The sequence below is a fragment of the Ctenocephalides felis genome, unplaced genomic scaffold, assembly GCF_003426905.1.
Source record: "Ctenocephalides felis isolate EL2017-DRISC unplaced genomic scaffold, ASM342690v1 CF-g0.4_SCAFFOLD_01170, whole genome shotgun sequence".
NCBI classification, from domain to species: Eukaryota; Metazoa; Arthropoda; class Insecta; order Siphonaptera; family Pulicidae; genus Ctenocephalides; species Ctenocephalides felis.
This window is the reverse complement of record NW_020537324.1, coordinates 35,606,248-35,631,324: the sequence shown is the minus strand read 5'-3', so window position 1 is coordinate 35,631,324 and position 25,077 is coordinate 35,606,248. Positions and strand designations below refer to the sequence as shown.

Genomic DNA, 25,077 nt, shown 5'->3' with positions numbered 1-25,077 from the left:
GTAATGTGGTGCATAGTTTGGATTCCTTGACCCTACAATGAGAATATTATATTTTGCAAAATTATATATTTTTTTGTATAATCGATGGTGAAATTTAAAAAATGAAGAAATGTAAGGAATTTGTTACAACTAATCATTCCATTACCCTAGCGAGACAAAAAAATGTTTCAATTTTTACCTGTTACCATATGAATTTGTGTTCCTTAGTCATATTTGATCTAGAACATTGAATGTTTTTATTTTTTTTCATGTCATAGTTTGCATAAATAAATTTTCTAATATTACTATCTAAATATTTTGTTTTATTTAGTGATCTTTATACATTATTAAATTACTTAACACTTTATTTAATTTGTTGATTCTTTTTTGGTACTCTGAAACAATCTCTTTTAAAATGTTCACACATTTGCCTGACCTGCAACAAATTAATTAATTAAATATATATATATATATAATTATATTAAATGTTAAATATGAACAATACAACACTCAGATTTATAACACACACTATTTGGTAATTACAGACATTTCGAGACCATGGTATGCCTCATCTTCAGTGTAATCTCAAAACTGTTATTATATACTAACACATTCTTTAATATTTTATTTAAATTACATTTAATTTTTGAAAATACAAAAAACACCAACTATCTCTTACAATGCTTGACACAGTACTAAACATGTGAATAGATACAGAAATATTGGAAACAAATCTTAAGTATCGAGATGAAGGGATAGGATGGATATTATTATAATGTAAATTTGGGTTGTAATTGTTCTTGTATTGGCCACACTTGTCAGAACTTAAATAAAACACTAAGGAAGCATGAATTGCAATGCGAAAAAATAGATAATAAAAAATTTAGGAGTACGCTTGTGGATTATGCTAATATCCACATAAGTTTGATTTTGATAATCCTCAAATCTTATTCCATGGAAAAGACTTATATAAACGGAGCATGGCAGAATCAATGTTAATAGTTCGGATTAACAATATCGTAAAATTTGAGAACCGACACAAATATTTTACACGACTCTTATATAAACATTATTAACAATTTATATTTTTTTTCATTTATCTTATTCTCTTCAATAAATTAATTTGTTTTCACAATTGTTGATTTTAGTATGCGATCGCGCACTCCATTTATTTATATTATAATAATACCCATCCTGTCTCTTCATCTCGATACTTAAGATTTGTTTAAAATATTTCTGCAGGTTTCACATGTTTTAGTACTGTGTCAAGCTTTGCAAGTGATAATTGGTGTTTTTTGTATTTTCAAAAATTAAATGTAATTTAAATAAAATATTAAAGAATGTGTAGTATAATATAAGTAACTGTTTTGAAATTACTCTGAAGATGAGGCATACCATGGTCTCGAAACGTGTCTAAGTACCAAATAAAGTAGTGTGTGTTAAAAATCTGAGTGTTGTATTGTTCATATTTAACATTTAATATAATATATATATATATATATATATATTCTTTCTTACCACACACACTCCATAATGTATATGAGCCACTGTCACCAATACGGTAATGGCATACAGGACAAATCGTTCTTGGGCAAAGGACAAAGGATTGACTGTGCAAATATATGATGCTATAATTACTGGTAGAAGTAACCAGTTCCACAGATCGCAGCGGGTGTCTGTCATTTGAGCAACAATAAGGCGACACTGTATATAAAAAAATATAAGAAGGCATGAGATTAAAAGAGAAGATATGAAAAATCTAGTATATGAGGTCAACTACTGTTGAAAAAAATTTATACAGTGAATATTATATGTTATTAATCATAAAATGTTATTAATCATATATATATATATATATATATATATATATATATATATATATATATATATATATATATATATATATATATGAATTCCGAGCCAGCAAGTCAGGGGTTTTTATTTAAATTTCAACCCAGAAAAAAAACAGATTTACTCATTGAGAAATTTGATAAAAGGCTTAAGCTTCTTCTAGGGCGTTCGAATTCCACCAGCGCACAAAACTTTTTTCAAACCACTTCTCAAAGGGCTATAATTATATAATTGTTTTACTAATAGGAGCTTCGTTTTGACTATTTTTTTTGTAAAGTTTTATTAATCAAGTCAACATGAGATATTCTTGTGAGATGATATTTTATCATCTTCATATAAATAATATGAAGAAAAAATTCATTGAAAATTTCGTCGAATCGAAATTTTCATCCTGGATATAGTTTCTTCAGTGAATTTTTTTGAAATAACCCAGAGATTCAAAATCGCAATGTTTTAACTGTACTAAAATAAATCATAAGAAGAAAAACCAATTCAAATTATAGTGTTCAAACTATAAACTGCTAAACAAGACTTTTAAATTGTACCAAATATATAATCTATTATAATTTAGCTTTCAAGTTATAAGTTAAATAGGCATGAAGAAATAAAAATGCTTTTAAAACATGTACTTATATTTCATAAACATGAATCTAAATGAAAATAGATATAACAAACTGAGATGAATCGCAATCGCACATGGAAGTTTTAAACTAACAATAAGCCTAATAGATGCATTATAAAAATGGTAAATTTAAAAAAAAAAATTATTTGCTTGTTCTATAGTAATTTAATAATGTAAAATCATAAGTTCTCATTTCATTCTCCTTGATTTAAATACTCACGCAAATATTTGAGAAAACTGTGCCTGTCATAATATAAAGGGCCCGCGGATCAATATCCGCGACTTGATTTCGAGAATATGTTGCCCAGTACGCACTGGATACAAAGAGTAATATCAAAGGCCAAAGCGGCCTAACTGCCTCCAAAGGCGGCCTCATTTTACCGGTACCTTCTTTGTAGGACCTATTAAAGAGAAAGAAATTAATAGAATCACATAGAAAATGTTTTAAATTATATCAATTTTTGTTTCAATTTTCATCTACGCGAATTTATAGAGTTAAACAGAGTCAATTATCTTTAAATAAATAAAATATTTCATAAAAAAACAATCTCAAGATTTTGGTAGAACGTAAAAATTCACCAAAATATACACTTCTTATGTAAGTTCTTCGTTTATCAGGTTGTTAGAATTTTTATATTAGTTTTACTTCTAATAGTTAAAAGGTACATATTCTGACGTTATGTACCTTCAATGAAATTATGTGTGAATTAAATTTATTTCGTTTAATTTATAATAAATTGATGGGGCAATTCTACCATAACACAGCCCATAACATAGGGTTATCGTGGCATGCTTGTTATTGGTAGTGAAAATTATGAAAATGGTTATCCATTTGCTGTGCGATCAGGCGTATTTTACATATAAACAAGTAAAGAAGAATGTTATGATAACAGAATCTTCGATCATGCATTATCCTAACATTCTCCCGTGCTTTGTTCCTTATTTTGCATATAAACAAGCAAGGAAGAATGTTATGATAACAGAATCTTCGATCATCCATTATCATAACATTCTCCCGTGCTTTGTTTATATGTAAAATACGCCTGATCGCACGGCAAATAGATAGACATTTTCATAATTTTTAATATAAAGAACAAGGATAAGAGCGCGTTGCCTTGATATTGTTATGAGATCTGTTATGGCAGAATTGCCCCATGAATATATCGTTTTGCTAAAATATTTTGCTGCTTTTGATTATTATATGTTTATAAGATTATAGATAAAAAACAGTATTGTAGATTGAGCATACTCCAAAAGACACAAAATACCATTGTATTTTGTTATTAGAAAAATTTATGATATGATAATATTCATTTCATCTTCATTTATTTTGTATAAATTTTAATAGAATTGAGAGTCAAAATACTGCCATAATAGTATATTGTTGGTAGCATTGCCCTAGAACAGATCTGCAAACTAAGTTAGCTCCAACTCGATTCAGGGAAGAATAGTGAGTGAGATTTTCCATTGCCATATCATACCGTAGTGCCCAAAATGGTTATTTTCAATTGGAAATACTGCCACAATAATATATTGACATTGGTAGCATTGCTCTAGAACAGGTCCGTGAACTGAGTTAGCTCCAGCTCGATTCAGGGAAGCATAGTGTCAGTCCATTGCCATATCACACACAGTAGTGCACGAAATGGCTATTTTCAATTGGAAATATATTTTTGATCTATATTTTCGGGTGAAAATTAATATCACTACCTCATGATATTATGTTATCCAAAGCGGGGCTTTGAACTCACCCTGTCCATACAAGACAGTGCGCTTAATCGTTACCTTATGGGACATTATATTTTAACAAACGATCTATTGAAGTTTATGTCGATTTTTGATGGATATTACATTTGAACATTTGTTTTGTACGGCTTTTGTAGAAGAGATTTCAGTTATTTGAAGTTTCGTTTAATAATATTACGCAATAATGCTACGACCTCAAAGTCAAGTCTTGTGAATGATTGGAATGAGGGGAAAAACAATGATTTCTAAATGCACTTAGGGTACTGTATTACTTTTTACAAAATATTTTTTCTATCCATTTTTAATACAATATTCTTGTTTTAAAAATGGGCACCCAGTAAGAGCAACCAAGCTGAAAACTTATAACTGACTTAGGACGTAACGTTCAAAATTTATTTTTATATTTTTACATAAGTTGTCTTGATCGTCAATAAACCTAAAATCTGTATATATGTGTTTAATAAAATTTATCTCTTTAATAATAAAAAACGATTGTAATTACTTAAATTTTCAGGCTGACACTAAGAAAAAAAAAGAGCTAATTTAATTTGTTGACTTACTTGTATATATTCCAAGCTATCACAGTTTGACTAGAGAGCATCGCCGAAAAATAAAGTACAGATTCAAATATAAGCGAAGGTCTTAAACCTAATGGCAAAGGGATGGTCCAAATCCACGTGCCCACAGCCCACGTTAATAGCAGAACAAACGTCGCACCCTAAAATGTGTTACAAATTTTAGAAAATACGGAAACATTTTTATTTAAAAGCATTTATTATCTATTTATTAATTATGAACTCTATACTATAAATTATGATTAAATATCATAATTAAACGATAGAGTAAAGAAGAGTATAAAAGAGAGAGACTTTACTTGATTATTTTATTAAATATGTTCAGATCTGTCTTAGAAACAATCGATATTTAAATAAAACTTTTCGAAGAAGTGAAAAATCTTGCAACTGCATCCAAAATAAATAGTTTAAGCATGAGTTAAGTCATGCATTTACTCAAATTTAACATAAATCAGATAAGCAATCGCCACATTAAAATAATAGTAATTACTAAATAAACCAAACACTTTAAAAAATGTTCAATAAAAAAAGATTTACAGTAGAACTCCAATTATCCGAATTAATGGGGACCGGGACCGATTCGGATAATCAAATATTCGGAGTTTTTTTTTTTAAATTGCCATTGGAGAGAAAAAAAGTTACGTTTTGATATTGCACTATTTTTTATTGAATTAAATGAAAGAAACATGATATTTTCACATGTATTAAATATAAATAAAATGTACTTATGTACAAGTTTAGAAATAAAAATCATTGTTTTTTAAACATCTCCGTCAAATCAAAACAAACAATGTGCCTACACTGGCTTCGATGGTGGAAAAATAATAGTACACTTAGACTTTTTTTGGACAATTTTTTTTCTGAAAGTGATTCGGATAATCGGCGATTCGGATAGTCGGAGTTCGGATAATTGGAGTTCGGATAATTGGAGTTCTACTGTATTTAAATTGGATTTATCTGTTGCAACACAAACAAGAAAAAGTTAAAATAATACAAAAATTAAGAATAATAGTAAGTTTGAGAAATTTCACTTCGCATTGAATTGTTTGCATTGCTTATAAATTTTTTCTTGAATATAGATTTATTTTTTATCCAGAAAAAAATCAACACAAATTAAATATTTTTTACAGACAGTTATTAACTTCCATATGGTAAGTTATAGTAATCGAAAAAAATCGAAAATAATTTTTTTTTATATATTTTTACGTTTCAAAGTTTCTGAACTTTTTGGCATATCTTATTAGAAACAATAGTTACCCCAAAAAAATCGAAAATGAAATTTTTTATATATATTTACGTTTCAGTGGTTTCTGAACATTCTGGCATTCTTTATGTATGTATGTATGTATGTGCGGATACAATTTTGAGTCGACGATTTCGCGAATGATACGATATGGGGTGAAAGGTGCCAAAAATGGCATTTCAGTTTTTGAGAAAATGGAGCGTCCGTTTCCTGGTCAAATTGAATTTTTGAAAAAAAACAAATTTTTCAAAAATTTCAATATTCTCAAAGATCTAATTTTCCAATGTTTTCAACAAATTTTAAATCTTTTTAACTTCCCGTAGGGCAAGTTATAGTAATCGCAAAAAAATCGAAAATGAAAATTTTTATAGATCTTTACGTTTCAAAATCTTCTGAACATTTTGGCATACCTTAGAAAAAATGGATGTATGTGTGTATGTGCGTGTGTGTGTATGTGTGTGTGTATGTGTGTGTGTGTCCGTGTATGCATGTATGTTCGGATACAAATTTTCGTCGACGATATCGGGAACACGGATCAACCGATTTGAATAATTCAAAAAACATTCGATTCGAAATATTCGATAAGGAGACGTGCTGATTAGTTTTTGGCGAAAGCAGGTCTAGCCGTTCCGAAGATACGGGGCAAAAAGTGCCGAAAACAGTAACTCAGTTTTTAAAAGAACGGAGCGTCCGATTTGAATAATTCAAAAAACATTTTATTTGTATTGACTAAATGGAGAACTGTTCAAATTTTTGGAAAGGCAGGTCCAATGACTTTGGAGATATGGAGGAAAAAGTAAAAAAATGAGCCATTTGACGGTCAAAAATGAACATTAGACATATGCACATCAAATTATCAGATATTTTATAGAGATTTTACACATTTTAACATTTTAAAATTTTGTTTACATTCCTATGGGTTCCGTACCAATGTTTACGCGTTAGACGGCGACGCGGCGCTTACGCGCTTTGATATTTTGTCTTTATGCATTTCAAGCAGTACGATTGCTTTGAAAAAAAGTTCAGAATTTCCAAAATATTTCAAAATAAATGATTTAAGATAGAATGATTTAATATGGTTCGAAATTCTATTAAAAGTTTCAAATCATTGATCAACTTTTATTGATTATTATTATTGATTATTGTTAATTACTCGAATTTTGAATTGCGGTACGGAAGTTTCCAGCAATTTGTCTTAAGGCACGATGCCCTAATTGCCTTAAGACAGAATTCCACTTACACCTAGTTTAAAATTTTGAATTTTCTGAAAATTCAGCAATTTGCCTTAAGACACGATGCCATGCACCATTAGTTATTTATTACAATAATTACTTCATCAAACAATGATTTACTTATTGGAGAAATTTAATTTCAAAAATATATCTTCAACTTACCACCATAGTAAAATCATATCCCCATGGCAAGAATAATACACCGGTGTTGTACTTTTCCCAATGCGTCAAATAAAAATTTACAAATACATTCCACACAACAAAATACATTCTATACGCCGAGAAGTCTTGTCGTCCAAACATACTGCAGAAAAAAATAAAACACATGTTTTATAAAATGTGAATTAATAATACAGCATCATAATTTCCTATAATATTGCTACAAAGGAAAATATAGAGTTAAAAATAGAAAGTGTATTTTTATCACATATAGCATAAAATTAATTTAAAAAATAAATTGATAAGCATTAAACAAATTAATTGGAGTGAATTTTTTGAATTTTTGCAATATTACCAAAATACATAACAAATAGTTTCGAAAAATTTAAATTGAATTGATCTTGGTTCAATAACTATTTGGAATTCAATTTAATTAATTATTTCAGATATTGTATGGTATAGATAGGGTAGGGCGGGGAACAGTTTGACTTTGAGCAATCATATTGTGAAAACCTGACCAATTATATGACAAAAGATAACACATATCAAAAAACAACTATCTGACTATGTTCAGTAAAACTTCCACCTAATTCATCACTGCAAAGATATGTTTTTTTTGCCATTCTTTCAAAATTTGCAATCTGGTCCTTTTTACCTCATAGACGAGGTGATTTAGAACGGAATTTTAAAGGGATTTTACAAAATAATAGCTGCATTACTCAACCAGTTCAAAATATAAATTTCATAGGTGCATTTTTTACAGAGATAACGCTGGAAATATCCCTGAGCTAGTATTTCTTCAGAAATATTCATCAGTAGAATAACTATTTATTTAATTTATCCCTTATAATATAGCTTCTGTAATTTAGTTGTTTTACTTGCTATTTCTTATTTTTTACAATTTTGCCAAAGTAAAATTTCAGTTGGTCCATTTTACCCGACCTAAGTGTAAGTATCTAACTTAAAATTAACAATGCATATTATAAAATTATTAAATAACGTATACAGTGTACCCCGCCTTAGGAGCTTAATTCGTTTCGTAAGCACGCTCGCTTGCCGAATTGTTCGTATCTCGAAGCATTTTCTCAATATGAATACACCTAAGTCTGTTTTTACACTGTAGATTGGTTCCAGAAGAAGCCGTGTAAAAAAAACGTGTAAAAAAAAACGTGTAAAAAAAAACGTGTAAAAAAAGACATTGATCTTATACAAAAATGGGTGATTTGTTCCTAATCTCTAAAACCTATTAAAATTAGTGAAAAACAAGAATTTTTAGGGTATTCCCCTAAATTAGTGCTATTCACATTTGCTTTGACCAGTAAAAATTGTTTGTACGCGCTAAAGGGGAATTCAATTAAATATATAAGCTAGTGTTCGCAAACTATCGATACTATCGATGGTTTCAGACTTTTTTCTTTCATAAATACTTTTTTGTGATATGAACATACTTCGCAAAAATTAAATTTGACAAAAAAAATTAAGTACATAAAATTTCAAATCGTGCTAAATGAAATAAAATCGTGTAAAAAAATTAAAAATATTCAATTTTCAAACCGTGTTATATCAAAACCGTGTACAAAAAGACCGTGTAAAAACAGACTTAGGTGTACATTGAAATGCTATTGAACCGTTAAGCCCCGGCCTACCCTATATGTAATCTATGTATTTCAATAATTTTCCTTCTCATTAATTTTAAAGAAAATAATATTGTTAGTATGGCTTATTAAGTAAAATAAATAAAAATAAGCAATTATTTGTTTATATTTACCTATACATAAAAACTGGTATTAATACCGAAGACCAGGAATCTAGGCCATGATCAAATAATTCTCCTAAAGGACCACTAGTACCTGTCCGCCTGGCCTGTTTTCCATCTATGCCATCTAATAAACAAATTCATACATATTGAATTATCACGATTAACTTTAAAATATATGTACATTATATGGAATAATAACAAAGCTTACATACTAATTATAATCAATTAATAGCTACATTGTCATTAAAATAAATATAATATTCGTTTATCTACAATCGGCTTGAAACACTTTATTTTGTTAAAAATTGTGCAATTGTTTTTTAATTATGGGAACTAGAAAGTTAAAAAAGAGTGCGCGTAAGGTTTACACGCGATTGAAGTAAAATTTATTTGCTGCTGTACAATAACAATCTTGAATAATGATTATTAGTAATATTGTAACATCGAATGGAAAAAAGAACTACTGAGTTGTTTTTTCCAACTTGCCAATGTAGTATACAATATGTCCCTTTTCGGCCAACTATTGTAAATTTATCAAATTTACTGAATGCTCTTTACTGGATAGTTGTAAATAAAAGAGTTAATAATAATAAAAAAAAGTAATATGGTAACACTCGCGATGCACATATTTATTAGTGTCAACCATTGTACCCATTTATATAATGATAAATTATAAATTATATATTTATAATAGCATTAAAATATGTATAATGTTTGAAAACAATAATGTAATTAAAGTCATACTTCAAATATGACATGATCGGTTTGTCTGAATTATTTCAATAAGCTTGTGTTTCATACACGGCGCAAATGCTGCATTTGTTTTATTATTTTCATTATAATTATTTACGGGGACAGGGTAAAATATTCTTCTGATTCAGGCATTTTTCATTAAATCCAGATTTGTACTACGATGTAACTTTAAGATGTTTATTTATCTATGCCGATTTCCTTATTGATATCGGTACGCATACAGCGTTGATGCCGGTACACATAAAATGACAGATCTCTATTCACATACGCGACGACTAAAATCACAATCGACCCGTAAAGAAATGATATCATCTAGAGCGAATGACGAATTATTGGCACTCGACTCTTATCTTATCTTATCTGCCGTAACGCACTTCCGTTGCATTTGTACGGATTAACACCCTAGTCGCGCCTGAAGAAGTTTTGCTTCAAAAAGTTTGAAAAATTGATATATTGTTATTAAGTTGAACTTTTTGCCGTTATATAGAAATATTGTAAGCTAAATTAAAAATACAAAACATTAGGAAGCTTGATAGACATTCATAGTTTTATTTAGTTAATAGACGTTCATATTTTTATTTAGATAGACGTTTATATTTAGTTGTTCTAAAAGTAATTTCATTTTTAAATAAAGTCAAGATGACTTCTTCTTTCCAATCTCGAGTGATATTACTTAAAGCTTTTCCTGGCTTTTATCATTTTCGACTGCATTTGCAGAACATAGTATCAGTTTTGACACAGGCGTATTGTCAACATATTTTCTTCACAATCGTACAAAAATACTTTTCAAATGTAATTTGCAAATGCTCGACAAAATATCAAGCGATTGATATAAGGCAGATGTAGAAGCAGAACCTCATATAGGTTTGCCTCAAAATTAATTCTCGCAGAATGTGGCTAGTTTTTTAATTATGTTTTGTTACAACACACAATCATCTGTTTTAAAACGAAAAACATGTTCGACCTTTGATTCGGAGTCTGTCCTATATTTTTCAACATCAGTAATTACTATCTGTTTATCAATTTCGGTACAATAGAATAATAGAGTAATTCACATGATATTTTGGTTCCGATGATTTACGTCCTACATTTGTCAATAACATTTCAATGTCTGTATGAATTATAACTAAATTTTTTGATATTTTGATTTGTTATTGTATTCGAACTGATAAGAAGAAAGAAGCACAAAAATAAAATATCGAGACATTTTTTTTCTACTTTAATTATGATTTTACTGAAGACACATATGAAACCATATGCTTAATTGTTTATTAACGTTAAAATGCTGTAATTTAAAATTATATTGGTCAACCATTGTATAGTCTTTTTTGATATATTGTATTACACTGATTGAAAAAAGAGCAAATGACAGAACAAGCAAAATCATGTCTGTTACCAGTATTATTTGTAGTGAATAATAATAAGAAAAATACCATACATTAATACACATATTCAACACAGAAATAAAAATGATGGTGATCAATAAATTCACCTTACCTAGAGTGTAGGCTACAAACAAATTCACTCCTACAAATAGCCACACCCATGGAGGTATGCCTATTGCCGAATCAAAAAAGTAATCATACCAGCAGAGCAACAAAAAATTCAATACGGTCAGTAAGAATCCGGCAAATGTGAGGAGATTTGGAGCTATCCATCTTGGACAATACTAAAAATATAAAAGATACTTGAAAAAAATGTTAACAATTAAAAATATTTCTTATTTAATAGTATATTTCATTTACCTCTACACACCTGTCCCAAAACGGATGCATTACATGCACGCTGAAGATGCTCGTATCCTTTGAATTATACTGAGAATTAAAAAAAAATGGATTTTAATAAAACAAATTAATAAATAATTATGTATTGAGTCATATCAAATCAAAGTATGTTAACTTGCTGATTTATTAATATCTACAAAAAGATCATAATTAACAATTATAAATTTCGTATTTTTGTTATTATCTATACCTAGATATTCAGCATATCTGGGCAAAATCCGTAACACTGACTTAAATATTAACATTAACAACGCTTAAACTTAAATATTAAAATACCATTTGATAAATATTATATTAGAGTGCTCAGCTTTGTGTAAATATTTTTCAGAAGATTTTCAATACTTATAGAAATGTCAAATTAGAGTATGAACAAATAGTTTGGATATTAGATTAAATTGTCATATTTCTAATAAAATAAGGTACATATTCTTTCAGTTGGTTATTATTGATTTCATAAATATAATTTGCTATGAAAAATGAGATTGTTATAACTCCGAAAGTGTAATGAGTTAGATATAACTAACAAAAATAAACACTAACGAATGTAATCAAAGTTTTACATTTATAACTTCGTAGATTTATCAGCCATTTAATATACCTAATTCACCTAATTCTACCAAACTAGTCAATGTGACTAGTCTATAAGAGAAAATGTTCTATATAATAATAAGAAACACAATTGTGGTTTTAACGCCTTATTCAATTCAAATTAATATAAAACAAACAAAATTAATTGCAATAGTTACAAAAATGTATAGATATTATCAAATAATAAAATATTTAAAGTTTAATAGTAGTATTTTAACATTACATTATGTACATTTGACACCATTTTCGTTCAGAAGCCGTGCCACTTGTATTTTTTTTTTTTATATTTTTATTTGGCCTCGCTTACTCTGAGCATTTAACCACCTACAACATTTTTAATTATTTACATTCTATACTAATTTTTATATCATATTCAATTTATATATACCCTATTCTATATTTTTCTTATTCAGTTCTTGTTTTTTCATATCAAATTTCTAATTCATTCTAACTTCTATCTTCATTCAATTTTTTTTTCTTCACTTTTTTTAATATCAGAAAATTCTAATATGTTTTTCTTCTTACTCTTAATGCAATTCAGCTATTCGAATTCTGTAATTCCTATTTTTCTTAATTCTTATTCAATTTCTACTTAACAAATACAATTTTATTCAATTTCAAATTAACTACACATATTTTTTTCATAAATTCTAAGTCGTTGACAGGATTCGATCCAAAGATCCCTGTCGTGTGAATCGAACACGCTACTAAGTGAGCTATGCTCGCCACCTTGTAATTGGTTAATAAGGTTCTTGAAGTTTATGCTCTGTAGAATTATATTCTGAAGCAAATTCTTCTGCTAATCAAAAACATAAAGACTTTCCTTGATATATTTTCTTCTGTTGTGTCTTTGTATAGTTTTATCTATTAATTCCGGCTAAATCTACAAACACTTAATAGCCACCTTCTGGAACCTAATTAACCGTATACTTTTGCGCCATTTGGTCTGTGATTGGCCAAATGTAGTTTTATTATAAAAAGCAATGATTTCAGGTGATATTTTAGCATTATTTACACTTTCGATGTTTTTATGTGTTGCACTTTTGTACTCTTTGGTTTACTCTTATTTATAAACGGTAAGATGCATCTGTTGTGCCATGATGTCTTTTTTTCTAATTTACAAGTTTTCGACAACTCCCTCTGTTTGTGCGTAAAGTCCAACTAACGAAGCATTTTTATATTTCAATTTTAATGCTAAAGAAATATTTGTTAAAAAAATATCTGTTGTTACAGTTCTCCCTTCATGGTATATGGTTCGAGAAGTTTCATTACGATAAATTCGCTTAGAGCGGTTGGTTCATTTCGAGCTTGGCATTTTGCTAATTACGAACATCCATTTACTACATATTTTATCTCTACATTAAACGCCAGCAAAATTTAATGCCAAATTTATGAAGTTTATTTGGCATATACTGGGTAAATCTTCGTTGGAAGAAATTGTTCATCCATGGTAATATGAGCCCCTAGTTTGAAGCAATTTTAGCTATTTTCCATAAATTTGTTCCATACTGCTGAAACTAAAGCGAATTTGTCCGTTTGCAGAGGTTGACTCCTGATTGTTTTTGAAACGAATGTATCGGAAAATTCCACAATCAGTAAAATCGCGTCTACTGCAAGTAGAAAAATTATGCTCCCCACTTGGTGTTCCATAAATTTATTTATCCAATATATTAATATTGAAGCCTCAAAGTATTTCCTTCATACGCGAAAATATTTCCTCGTGTGTCCAATATTGCAAGAAATGCCTTCAATTTTGCTTGCAAAATTGACCAGTCTTTGGCCAAAATTTGAGTGGCTTCCAACTATGTACAAATTTTATAATGCTTCAAATTATGTTTGTCAATCACTAACAGAAATGCACTATTTGGATTCCTGTTCATAATGTTTCTTTTTGCATGTGCCGTTAGCCCAGGTACATAATTAAAAGCATTATGAACTAATAATCTACCTGTAACACACCTTTCTTCTTATTTCGGTTTCCAGCTTTCAGAATTAGCACAAAGTCGCAAGCAGTTTGGAATATTGTTCCTATATCATTTATCTCTATTGTCTTCACCAAGAATTTTCATATAACTACAATCGCTAATGCTGCCTTGTGGATAGATTTTTCTATCTAACAAATGCTTAAGGCAAATTGCTAGTACTTCTCATACCAAAAACTAAAATTTGAAAACTGAAAAAAATAGATTTTTGAGAATTTACTTTGACTTTTTCAAAAAAAAAATTAATTTATTTAGTATTTTGAAAATTTTGAATTTTTTTTTTCAAAGCTATCGTGCTGCGTTATTGTTTTAGAGATAAAGTCTTGAAGCGCGTAAGCGCCGTGTCGCAGTCTAACTGATGAATTTTGGTACGGAACCTATGGAAATGTCAATAGTACTCATTATTAAATTTCTATAAAATATCTGATGTATATATGTCTAAAGATAATTTTTGACCATAAAATGGCATTTTTTTTACTTTTTTCATTCGATCTCCGAAACTGCTGACCTGCCTTTCCAAAAACTAATGAGCTCATTCCTATCTACAGGAATCGAACGCTTTTTGAATCATTCAAATGGATTGATACGTGTTCTCAAAATTGCCAACGAAGAATTGTATCCGCACAAACCTACACACACATATAGACAGTGGCAAAATTTGGAAAATGAGAAAAAAAAATCAATATAATATATTTAAATAATTGTTCTTAATAACATCTTTCATTAAAAAAAACATAATACGGTAATTGGCTAATAGAGAGATTCGTAAACGAGCTGAAGTTCAAGAAAAATATATTTTTCAGATGTTATCCTACGGGAAGTTAAAATGTTCGTCGAATTTGTCTGTAAAAAAAAGTCCTTAGGGTAAAATTTATAATTTTTATTGTTAAAACAAAAATGAATATTTTGTTATAATATTAAATTTCTGTAGGATAAATTATAGTATTCGCAAAAAAAAAATGAATGTATGTGCGTGTGGGAATATGTTCGGATACAAATTTTTGTCTCAAAATCGTTTTCGACAATTTTGGGAACACAGTTTAACCGATTTGAATAATTCAAAACACATTCGGTTTGTTTTGATGGGAAAAAGTGGTGCTGATTAGTTTTTGTCAAAAGCAGGTTCATCCGTTTCGAAGATACGGGGAAAAAAGTATAAAAAAATAGTAATTTGGTTTTTCAGATAACGAAGCTCCCGATTTGGACGAAGAACTAATTAAAATTTTGAGAAGGCAGGTTTATTGATTTCGGAAAATCAATAACAAAAGTAAACAAAAATGTTATTTGGTGGTTAAAATGAATCGTTAGACATATTGCTGTCAAAAAGGTCAAATTTTTCAAAATTTTCAAAATTCTAATTTTAATTTTAGAAAAATGAGACATAAAAACTATTTAAGTAAAATTTCAAGGATGGGGCGGCATTATCGTCAGTGCCTCAGAGTGTGGAATTTTCCAGTCCTGTATTTGATATACATACAAACATACATTCATGCACACACAAATCAGTTTTTTAACTTCCCGAAGGAGAAGTTTATGTTTTCATAAAAAAATCCGAATCGCTAATTTTATGTTTTCTCGACGTTTCAAGCCATTCTGAATCGAATGAGACCAAATTTGGTTTTAGAAAATACTCCGAGTTAACGTGTTCGTTCGTTTTCAATTATGTGTAATAAATCCTCTCGAAATACTTCTAATCACTCATAAATTAATTAAGTCGATTATTTACACATATCGGGAAGTTCATTTAACTTGCCTCAAGGCTAAATACCAATACCAATTAGTTTCTAATGTATGCCAAAATGTTCAAAAACCTAAAACACAGATAAATAAAAAATTTTATTTTCAATTTTTTTGCGATTACTATAACTACCCTACAGGCATCCTACAGGAAGTTAATAAATGAGAAGCCCCTCAGTGAGAAAACAAAAATTAAAGTAGCAATAATCGATTGCTTTGCTTTTAAATTTAGAAAATATGACTGAAAATGGAATTTATCCGAATATATTCGAAAAATCAATTTGAATTAAATATGATCAAATTAAATCAAATAAACTACTAAAATCATATGATCAAATTGCATAAATCGATATTTCATTGATTACAAAGCAATTAATGCTGCTTGATTAGCATTTTATTAAATTAGGATTTTTCACTAAATTACTAATGTGATATAAAAAATATATGAACATAAAATTTGATCAATGCTTTGTGTACATTAAGAAATATGTTCTGATAAAAGTTTTTGACTTATCGCATAACTCGAACTATTGATGTTTTAGGATACAGCAAATAACAATATCGATTAGAGCGGTGTGGAAACTTTCCGATACAAATTATAAATGTGAGATTTCAAACATCTGCTCTATTGTATGAAAAAATAATAACGGGTACATAACTGGGGTGTCCTCACATAATGTTTCCAAATAACTAACAAAATAGTACAACTTACATGACCAAACGCATAAACGCACACACATGCATATAAATGCATTTATATAATTATGTATGTTATTCATTATTTATGTCGGTAATTTTGTAAATTTTTTTACTGATGCTTTCAAATATATAAGTATTCCTTTTTTAAGATTAGCATTGCATTGTATAATAAAAATAAAGCGCTAGATTAATCAATTAATCTAATAACAATAAACTAAAAATAAAATTAAATAAAATATGATAAATTAATTAATTAATTAACTAATTAATTAACTAATATATATGTTAAATATATTATATACAATAAATCTATAGAACATAGTCATTTATAATATCCCATTAATATATGTTATGCATTATTTATGTTGATAATGTAAAGTAAAAAAAAATATAATTTTCGTAAATTTTGTCAACTTGAATGGTAAGAATGATTGAATAGCAATCTCTCTTTGAAATTGATTAATTGATTAAATACATTATTATTACTATAATGATATAAATGTTAAATTATCCTGCGTTTCTAGTTTTAAAATTCTAGTAATAATATAGATTTAAAATCAGTAAATAAATCAGCAAATTTAGTTTCAAGATAATAATTTTTGTTGAAGACTGATCTTAACACTAAATTTTACTATATTGTAATATAAAAAAATCAAAAGAAGTAACTAGATTTGGTAAATTTTTATAATTTTTATGTATCATTTAGGCATATATATTTATATATATATATATATATATATATATATATATATATATATATATATTAACAAAGTCTAATAATCGGGCATAACATCAATAAAAAACTGTTTTTTATTGATGTTATGCCCGATTATTAGACTTTGTTAATACATATGTCAACATCAAATTCAGAATCATACAAAATATATATATATATATATATATATATATATATATAAATATATATATATATTAAATTTTTATATATATATATATATATATATATATATTCTCGTATCATGATGTTCGTCGCAATACTCCTCGAAACGGAAATTTTAACGAAATTTCATAATCGCGATCAGCATGCCTGAGAGACGACTCTTAGGATTTTTTTTAGTTTTTAGAACAATTTCTTTATTTCATTATTGTATAATTTGTAGTTTAAAAACACATACACCCCTAAATTTTCACCCTCTTTCTTACCACCAACTTCTATTTCGTAAATGTCATTTCAGTAATCGAACAATTTTTGATCTCCAGTGCAGTCAATAAATGCTTTTAACTTGTATTTATTTTATATTTTTTTGGGTTTATGAAAAAGCTTAAATTTTACCTGAAAAATGATTTATTTTTATCAAGGGTTGTCCAACCCTAGTACTATTTTTTAAATTTTGATGTCAATTTCTTCATTTTCTTTTTTTTTAATGCGAAATTTGAATATTACATGCAACTCCAAATTTTCAGCGTCCTGCCACAAATCCCTATTTCATTTAGTCATTTTAGTAGACCAATCAGTAATAATCAAAGCTCAATAACTAATAAATTATTGTCTTTTTGTAAACGTCATTCATTGAATTTTGATCAAGATTTTTCTGAGCTTATGAAAAGCATAAATTTATTTGCTCTAGCCACTGAAACAGTTTCAAAACAATTCTTAGATCGATAAAACGAGATAGTCAAATTGTCGATTGATTCTTGCATAATTACAACAATTTTTGAGAAGAAAGGTACCATACAATCTACGCCAAAAATGAATGTTCAGGTTCTGCTTCATAATCAAAAAATAAAAATTAATTAAAACCTTTTACTTATATACCATATTCTTTCTCTTTCACAATCAGTTAGTTATTTTTATACTGAAAATTTGATTGCCGGGTCAGGTAGTATATGTATTATATATAATACATTCATATATATTACTATATAATATAATACGTTTATCAATTTAGTATTACGCAAGGATTATCAGAAAAAGTAGTTCAATATCAAACTCCGTAATACCTATATTTCCTATGTCGTTATCTGCGATACGAATTTTATCAGTCTTTCCCGAAAAAGATAACTTTAATCAATCTTAATTCTCTAACAGCTTTATATACGTCTGACATTGTAAAAAATTCAAAATATCTTTTATAACAAATCTCATTTTTTCCTTGCATTAATTATTATTTTTAAAATTTGATATTCAATTTAATAATAATAATTATTAACCATTTAATTTTAATAAACAGTACATAATTATTTTATTTTTATTGAATTCACAAATGATCAAAAAATAGTTATCTTTTTATGTAATGGGCGTGGCGCACTAAAAGTGGTGCCTTAATTGAACCATTTTAATTTGCTGTATCAATGTGTTAAATAATCATGTTCAACAGAAAGTCCAATTTTTTAAATTATTACTATAGAAACTAGTGTAAGAATTATCACTATTTAGTTGTTTTATAAGATGCATTGGTAATTTTAAGTAAGATTCAATACTTCTTTATATATTACTTCTATAAAAGCTTACACGTGGATGGGGAAAAAGAACAAACTGGCCTTTTACCCTGGCAAAGAAGTCAACAGTAAAAAATAGTAAATAAAACAGTAAATTAAGTTAATAAAAGAAATTTTACAAGAGATAAGGTAAATAAATACCTATACTAACTGTGCTGATGATTATTTCTGACTAAATACTTGATCAAGGTTGTATACAGTGTTATCTCTGTCAAAAATGTATCCATGGAATTTATATTTTGCATTGGTTGAAATTTAGCTATTATTTCGTGAATTTAGCTATTATTTCGTGAAATCCCTTTAAAATTAAAAATGAGTCATTGGATCTGTTTGCCCAATTCCTGTCCCTTTTTACCCAACCTATAAGACTAGATGGCATATTTTTAAAAAACAGCAAAAAACATATTTCAACAATGATGAATTAGCTGGGAGTTTCACTGAACACAATAAGACAGTTGGTTTGGTTTTTACACTATAATTGCTCAAAGTCAAATTCGACCTTTGTGCCCCGCCCTCCTCTATAAAACTTACATTGTTCTGAATGTGATATAATTAAAAATGACAGGTAAATAAATTTAGGTAAAAAAGTAAAAAGACTTCGAAATTTAAGATCTTAAGACTTAATAATAACAAATTTTGAATTGTGAAGAAATACCTAACAAAAGCAAAATGTTCTTAAGTAAGTAAAAAGCAAACTTTTAGATATAATCTTATTTTGATTATTTAATAATAATATAAATAATATTTTATTAATTAACTAATATATCACTTTTTTGAAAGAAGAAGTTCATCTAATCGAAAGGTATTTATGTCAGGTGTCGTGCGAAAGTCTTGAGTTCAATTTTTGAATTTGTCTTTTATATATATATATATATATATATATATATATATATATATATATATATATACATATATATCAAAGCAGACGAAAGCAAATAACATTAATCCATACGAAAATCATTTAAAAAACCATTAAACTTAGATTTAAAATAGGCACACCGGATAGTCATCATTAGAACGACCCTATTATCCTAATTGTAAGTGTCCCATAAATATATTAATTTACTTAAACCTACTAAAAATACTAACTTTACTGTTTAGTATACTACACACCATATAAAAATCATTATCTTAGTACGAATTTTCTGTTCTGTTAGGAATTTTACTTTTAGTTCAAATCAAAAGTTAAGTTTCTGAACTCTATTCTATGAATTTAGAATACAAATAGACTACAAAAAGAGCAAAAAACTATAACAATACATAGTTTTTCTAAAAATTAAAAGATCGCTTCTTTTAATAGAATTATTTGTAAAAAAAATCTATTCTATGAGTTTAGAATATAGAAAGTTGAAAAACAATAACAATAGATGTCCTAAAAATTATAAAATTACTTCTACTAATAATAAATATATTAGTAATAATATTTATTTGCAATTTTCCAATATAAAGCAATTTTCCAATATGAAGCAAACGCTCGATCGTTATTTTCAATTTTACCTATTAATAATTGAATAATAATCTCATTATGCTAAACGACTTATATATGATTTAAATGGTTTAAAGCACACACGTTTTCTAGGTAATCATATTAGCAGGTACTGATTTTTTGTGCTTTTCCATTTATTAAATTTCCATGGTGGACGAGGGCTCAGCCGGGAAGTTTTTGCTTACTAGTTTAAATGATTAAATATTATCAAAGATTACGTATTTAGTGTCAGTATTTTCTTATAGCAGATATGCTTGATATTTTACAAAATGATTATTAAGTTTCTTGAGTAATTACAGATTTCAGTATTTGAGAAAAATCAATTGGAAACCGCAATATTTAAATTTAAGTGAAAGCAAAAACTATTTTCCAAATAAACAGTTAAAAATTTTATCCAAATATCTAAATCTGAATTCCGATTGATTAACTCAATTATTACACCTATCAGGAAGTTTTAGCAAAGAACTTAAAGCAAAATGCCACTGTCAACTTGTTGATAGTTAATTTATAGTTTATCCTGTGGAATTATTTCATAGTGTCAAAGTGTTGACTTGCGTATCTATTTTATATATCTGACGATATATAAAACGCGACGCATGATTTTTTCCAATTTACTTCTCGTTGGCATTTACAACACATCGACGACCTAAGCTGACCCCGTTTGATAAGAGGCAAAACACGCCACTTTGATGATCAGGATTTATTTCATACGTTTTTGTGCGTCTGATATGAACTTTTCACAAAAAAATATTATTCGATGCATATTTGGTCAGAAATTGAATCAATTTAAGGTAACGCAGACAGAAAACAAATTCGTCAGTTTTAGCAAAAAACATCGGTTGCGTCAAATATAAATTACTTGTTGGCACTAAATTGTATTAGCTTATTCATATCCTAATTAACTTCCCGTAAATTTTGGCATACCTCAGAAAAATTGTATGTGCGTGTGTCTATGTGTGGAGACAATTTTTCGTCGACGATTTCGGGCGTATGGATGAACTGATTTAAAAAATTCCTATTGATAGAAAGATTAGTTTTTGGCAACGGCAGGTCCAGCCGTTACGGAGATACGAAGCAACGAGTGCAGAAATAGAAAATAGAAATAAAGTTTTTGAGAGAACGAGGTATCCGTTTGAATTATCAAAAAAATATTTTGCTTGCGTTGGCAAAACAATTGTTTTCGGAAATTCCAATTCCAAAAAAAAAATTGTATATCGAAAATAATTCCGATTTTAATTTTAACTCTGGCTTAAACTCTGAAGCTCACTTATATACTTCAAATAATTTTAACTTTGTAATTCTGTTTATATAATTTCTATAAGAAAATTTTACAGTATTTATAATAATCAATTTGAAAACATTTAATATTCCTCGATTTCATTACGGTCCGGAAAGTTCCAGCAATTTGCCTCAAGACACGATGCCATACAACACTAGTTTAGAAGTTAAAGAATTGTGAAAAACAAGTAGAACGGCAAGTAATGGTATTCACTTGTAAATTTGTATCAATACATATTTATTCGATTTGATGCCGAAAGTAAATTTCTGATGAATAAACAAATATATATGGCTACCTAATTTATAAATGTGTTATGCAATATCAGCGATTTCACATTTCGCTACCATTGCACATAGTTTTGGAAGTGTTATCACAATTTTCAAAATATGTGGCGGATACAGCCATTGATCATTGAACTAATTAATTACACTATAAATGATAAATGTCATAATGCTCTAAAATTTTAATAAAAAACTACAGAAATATATATTTATTGCAAAAAACGGTGTGGATGAAAATAATTTTGAAAAAAAGAAGATAATTTATTTAACAAGGAAAAAATTGGAAAAATATATTACTTCACTGTTAATTAATTCATCCTAATATCCCAAATACTTCAGTAAAAGTTTGCTGATCAATACCTGAAAACTTGTTGAAAGACCATATCTCATACAAATTTTGTAAGTTACTCATAAGTGTGTGTATGGTAATTGATAGTAATTTCAGAAAGAAATAACTAAATTTAATAATTAAAGATCACTAAAAAATATTCAATAATTACAAAATTTAATAATCCTGAACAAACACTTTGAGAATTATTAATAAATTATATGAAATTTTTCTTTTATTAATTTGTGCACTAATAGAATATAAAAAAAAACTGTTTTTTTTTCGTCCTATAAAATTACTTCTTGGAATTTAATAAGAGTTAAATATTCATGAAATCAGCATGATCTGCACCCGCATTCTTTCTTATCTGAATAAGATCTTTTTTCGTATTTTAATTATGCAGGATAGTCGAATTTAAGTCACACTAGACATCAAAATTTTAAAAGTTTCGCTAATAATTTAATACAATCTACTATGACCCCGAAACGTATAGGCTATAGGGTTATAAGATACAGTATTAATAAAGTATATACTTAACCGTATAAAACTGTTTACCGTTTATTTTATACGCTCACCGTAGGCAGAATATTGGCTCAATTAAAAAAAAAACGAAAATAAAATTTGACCTATCTACAATGCTACAATGCATACAATGTTAAAGGTAAAAAAAATTAAGGCCCGAAAAATGCTCCGAACTGAGCTACCTTGTAAAAAATGGTTTCTAAAGTTGGTTTGGGGTCCAGTAGATTCCTGGTTACGAGAAGGGTTAAATACTCATATACTAATACTCCAATTTATTATATCTAAAGTTCTTTAGAATGTTATAATAAATGCTTTAAAACATTACACAGAAACAATGAGAAAATTTTACTTACTTTATACTTTTCAAAGCCCCTTCAGGTGCTCCTCGCTTAAATATCTTATACGACAACATTTTGATAAAGTTCGGCTAGTCTCCAGTAGAAATTATAAAAAAAAAATTAGGAATGTCACAAACTTTGAAACTCTCATCTATTAAAATTTTGAATTTGAAACCACTTTTTACTGTGAACGTCATTATATAGACGTTATTTTCACTTCTCACTCATATTGTAGAAATTTTCTTCACATTTTGTTTCTTGGATTATATTTATATTGTAGATACAATTGTTCTATCTGTAAAAAATGAAAATACATGTACATTATTTTAGAAAATAAGTAACAATGAAAACGTACATCAGCAAAACAGACCGAAACTTGCGTATCATGATATAAATTACAGTAATTCGTCCACGTGGTTTATAATAGAAGAGGGGTTCACAAACATTTGCTGGAGCTTTATATATATATATATATATATATATTAGTGATGTGCCGACTCGAAAAATTCCCGATTCGAATGATTCGAATCAGAAAAAAACCTGATTCGAATCATGATTCGAATCAACTCGAATCAAGTATATATATGGACAAAAAAATTCATGGATGTATTAATTTAGTAAAAGTGATCCAAATTTATAATCAAAATTGTCAGTTTAACCAATATAACCGACAAAGTAGAAATTGTAATCATAAATTACTATCAAAAAGTATATTTTGAAAATTATTAAAAATGATATAATTTTGAAGACGGCTGAAACATATCTTCAAATTAATTTACCATAATAGATTACCAAACAATTGTGCATCACTAAAGTATATAAAATAATATTTGGAATCATGGGTCGATTGTTTATTTTACTATGTAATCAGTAAAGGATCGCATCTAAACTGAGAGCTGAAAGTTAATTAATGTGAATTTGCCATTACTTACATAATTAGAAGTTTAACATATTATTTACTGACTTTCTTGGTGTTTAGTAATTGTTTCAAAGAGAATTATATTGAAAGATTCCCGAAACTCGTTTCATAATTTCGAGTGGTTTATTCTGATAACATTTAAGATCTAAAACACTTACGTTAAAATTGGGTATTGATATTTCAAGAACAAAATCGCTCTCAGCTCTCCGTAAATAAATAAACACGCAAGAACGACGACGCATTGTATCGCCCATACGGTTAACTCATATCGCTCGAACGGCTTGAAGTCGGGATGATTCGAATCAGAATTCGGAATAACTCATAACGCCGCCGCTTGATTCGGTTTGACTCATATGAAGTCGGAACAAACTCATAACGCCGCTTGATTCGGTTTGGCTCTGAAGTCGAACAAACTCACAATATCTCGCTTGATTCGGTTTGTGTGATGAAGTCGGAACAACTCATATCGCCGCTTGATTCGAGTTGGCTCATATGAAGTCGGAAACAACTCATATCGCCGCTTGATTCGGTTTGACTCATGAAGTCGGAATAACATATCGCCGCTTGATTCGGTTTGAGCCGTATGAAGTCGAATGATATAGTTAGTCGATGAATGCGATTATGGTCTATAAGACGATTGGAGTCGGCCGATACATTTAAGCATATTAAAGTCGGGTGGCTCGCATGATTTAATTCATTATTTATTTTTTATATTTATGATATTTATTTTTTATATTATAATATTGAATTAAATTAAA

At 28.1% G+C, this 25,077-nt stretch overlaps 1 protein-coding gene across 1 annotated transcript; it reads right to left on the bottom strand.

The window, feature by feature from the left end:
* Nucleotides 1-299: 299 nt before the first annotated feature.
* On the bottom strand, nt 300-13,232 carry LOC113367157 (ethanolaminephosphotransferase 1-like). Its single transcript, XM_026608787.1, has 9 exons — nt 13,215-13,232; nt 11,665-11,733; nt 11,417-11,588; nt 9,176-9,290; nt 7,411-7,552; nt 4,759-4,916; nt 2,673-2,853; nt 1,498-1,683; nt 300-415 (listed from the first exon to the last, which is right to left on the bottom strand). Exons 1-9 carry the CDS (start codon nt 13,230-13,232, stop codon nt 344-346), a joined length of 1,113 nt encoding a protein of 370 aa, XP_026464572.1. The 3' UTR covers nt 300-343.
* Between the last annotated feature and the right edge of the window lie 11,845 nt (nt 13,233-25,077).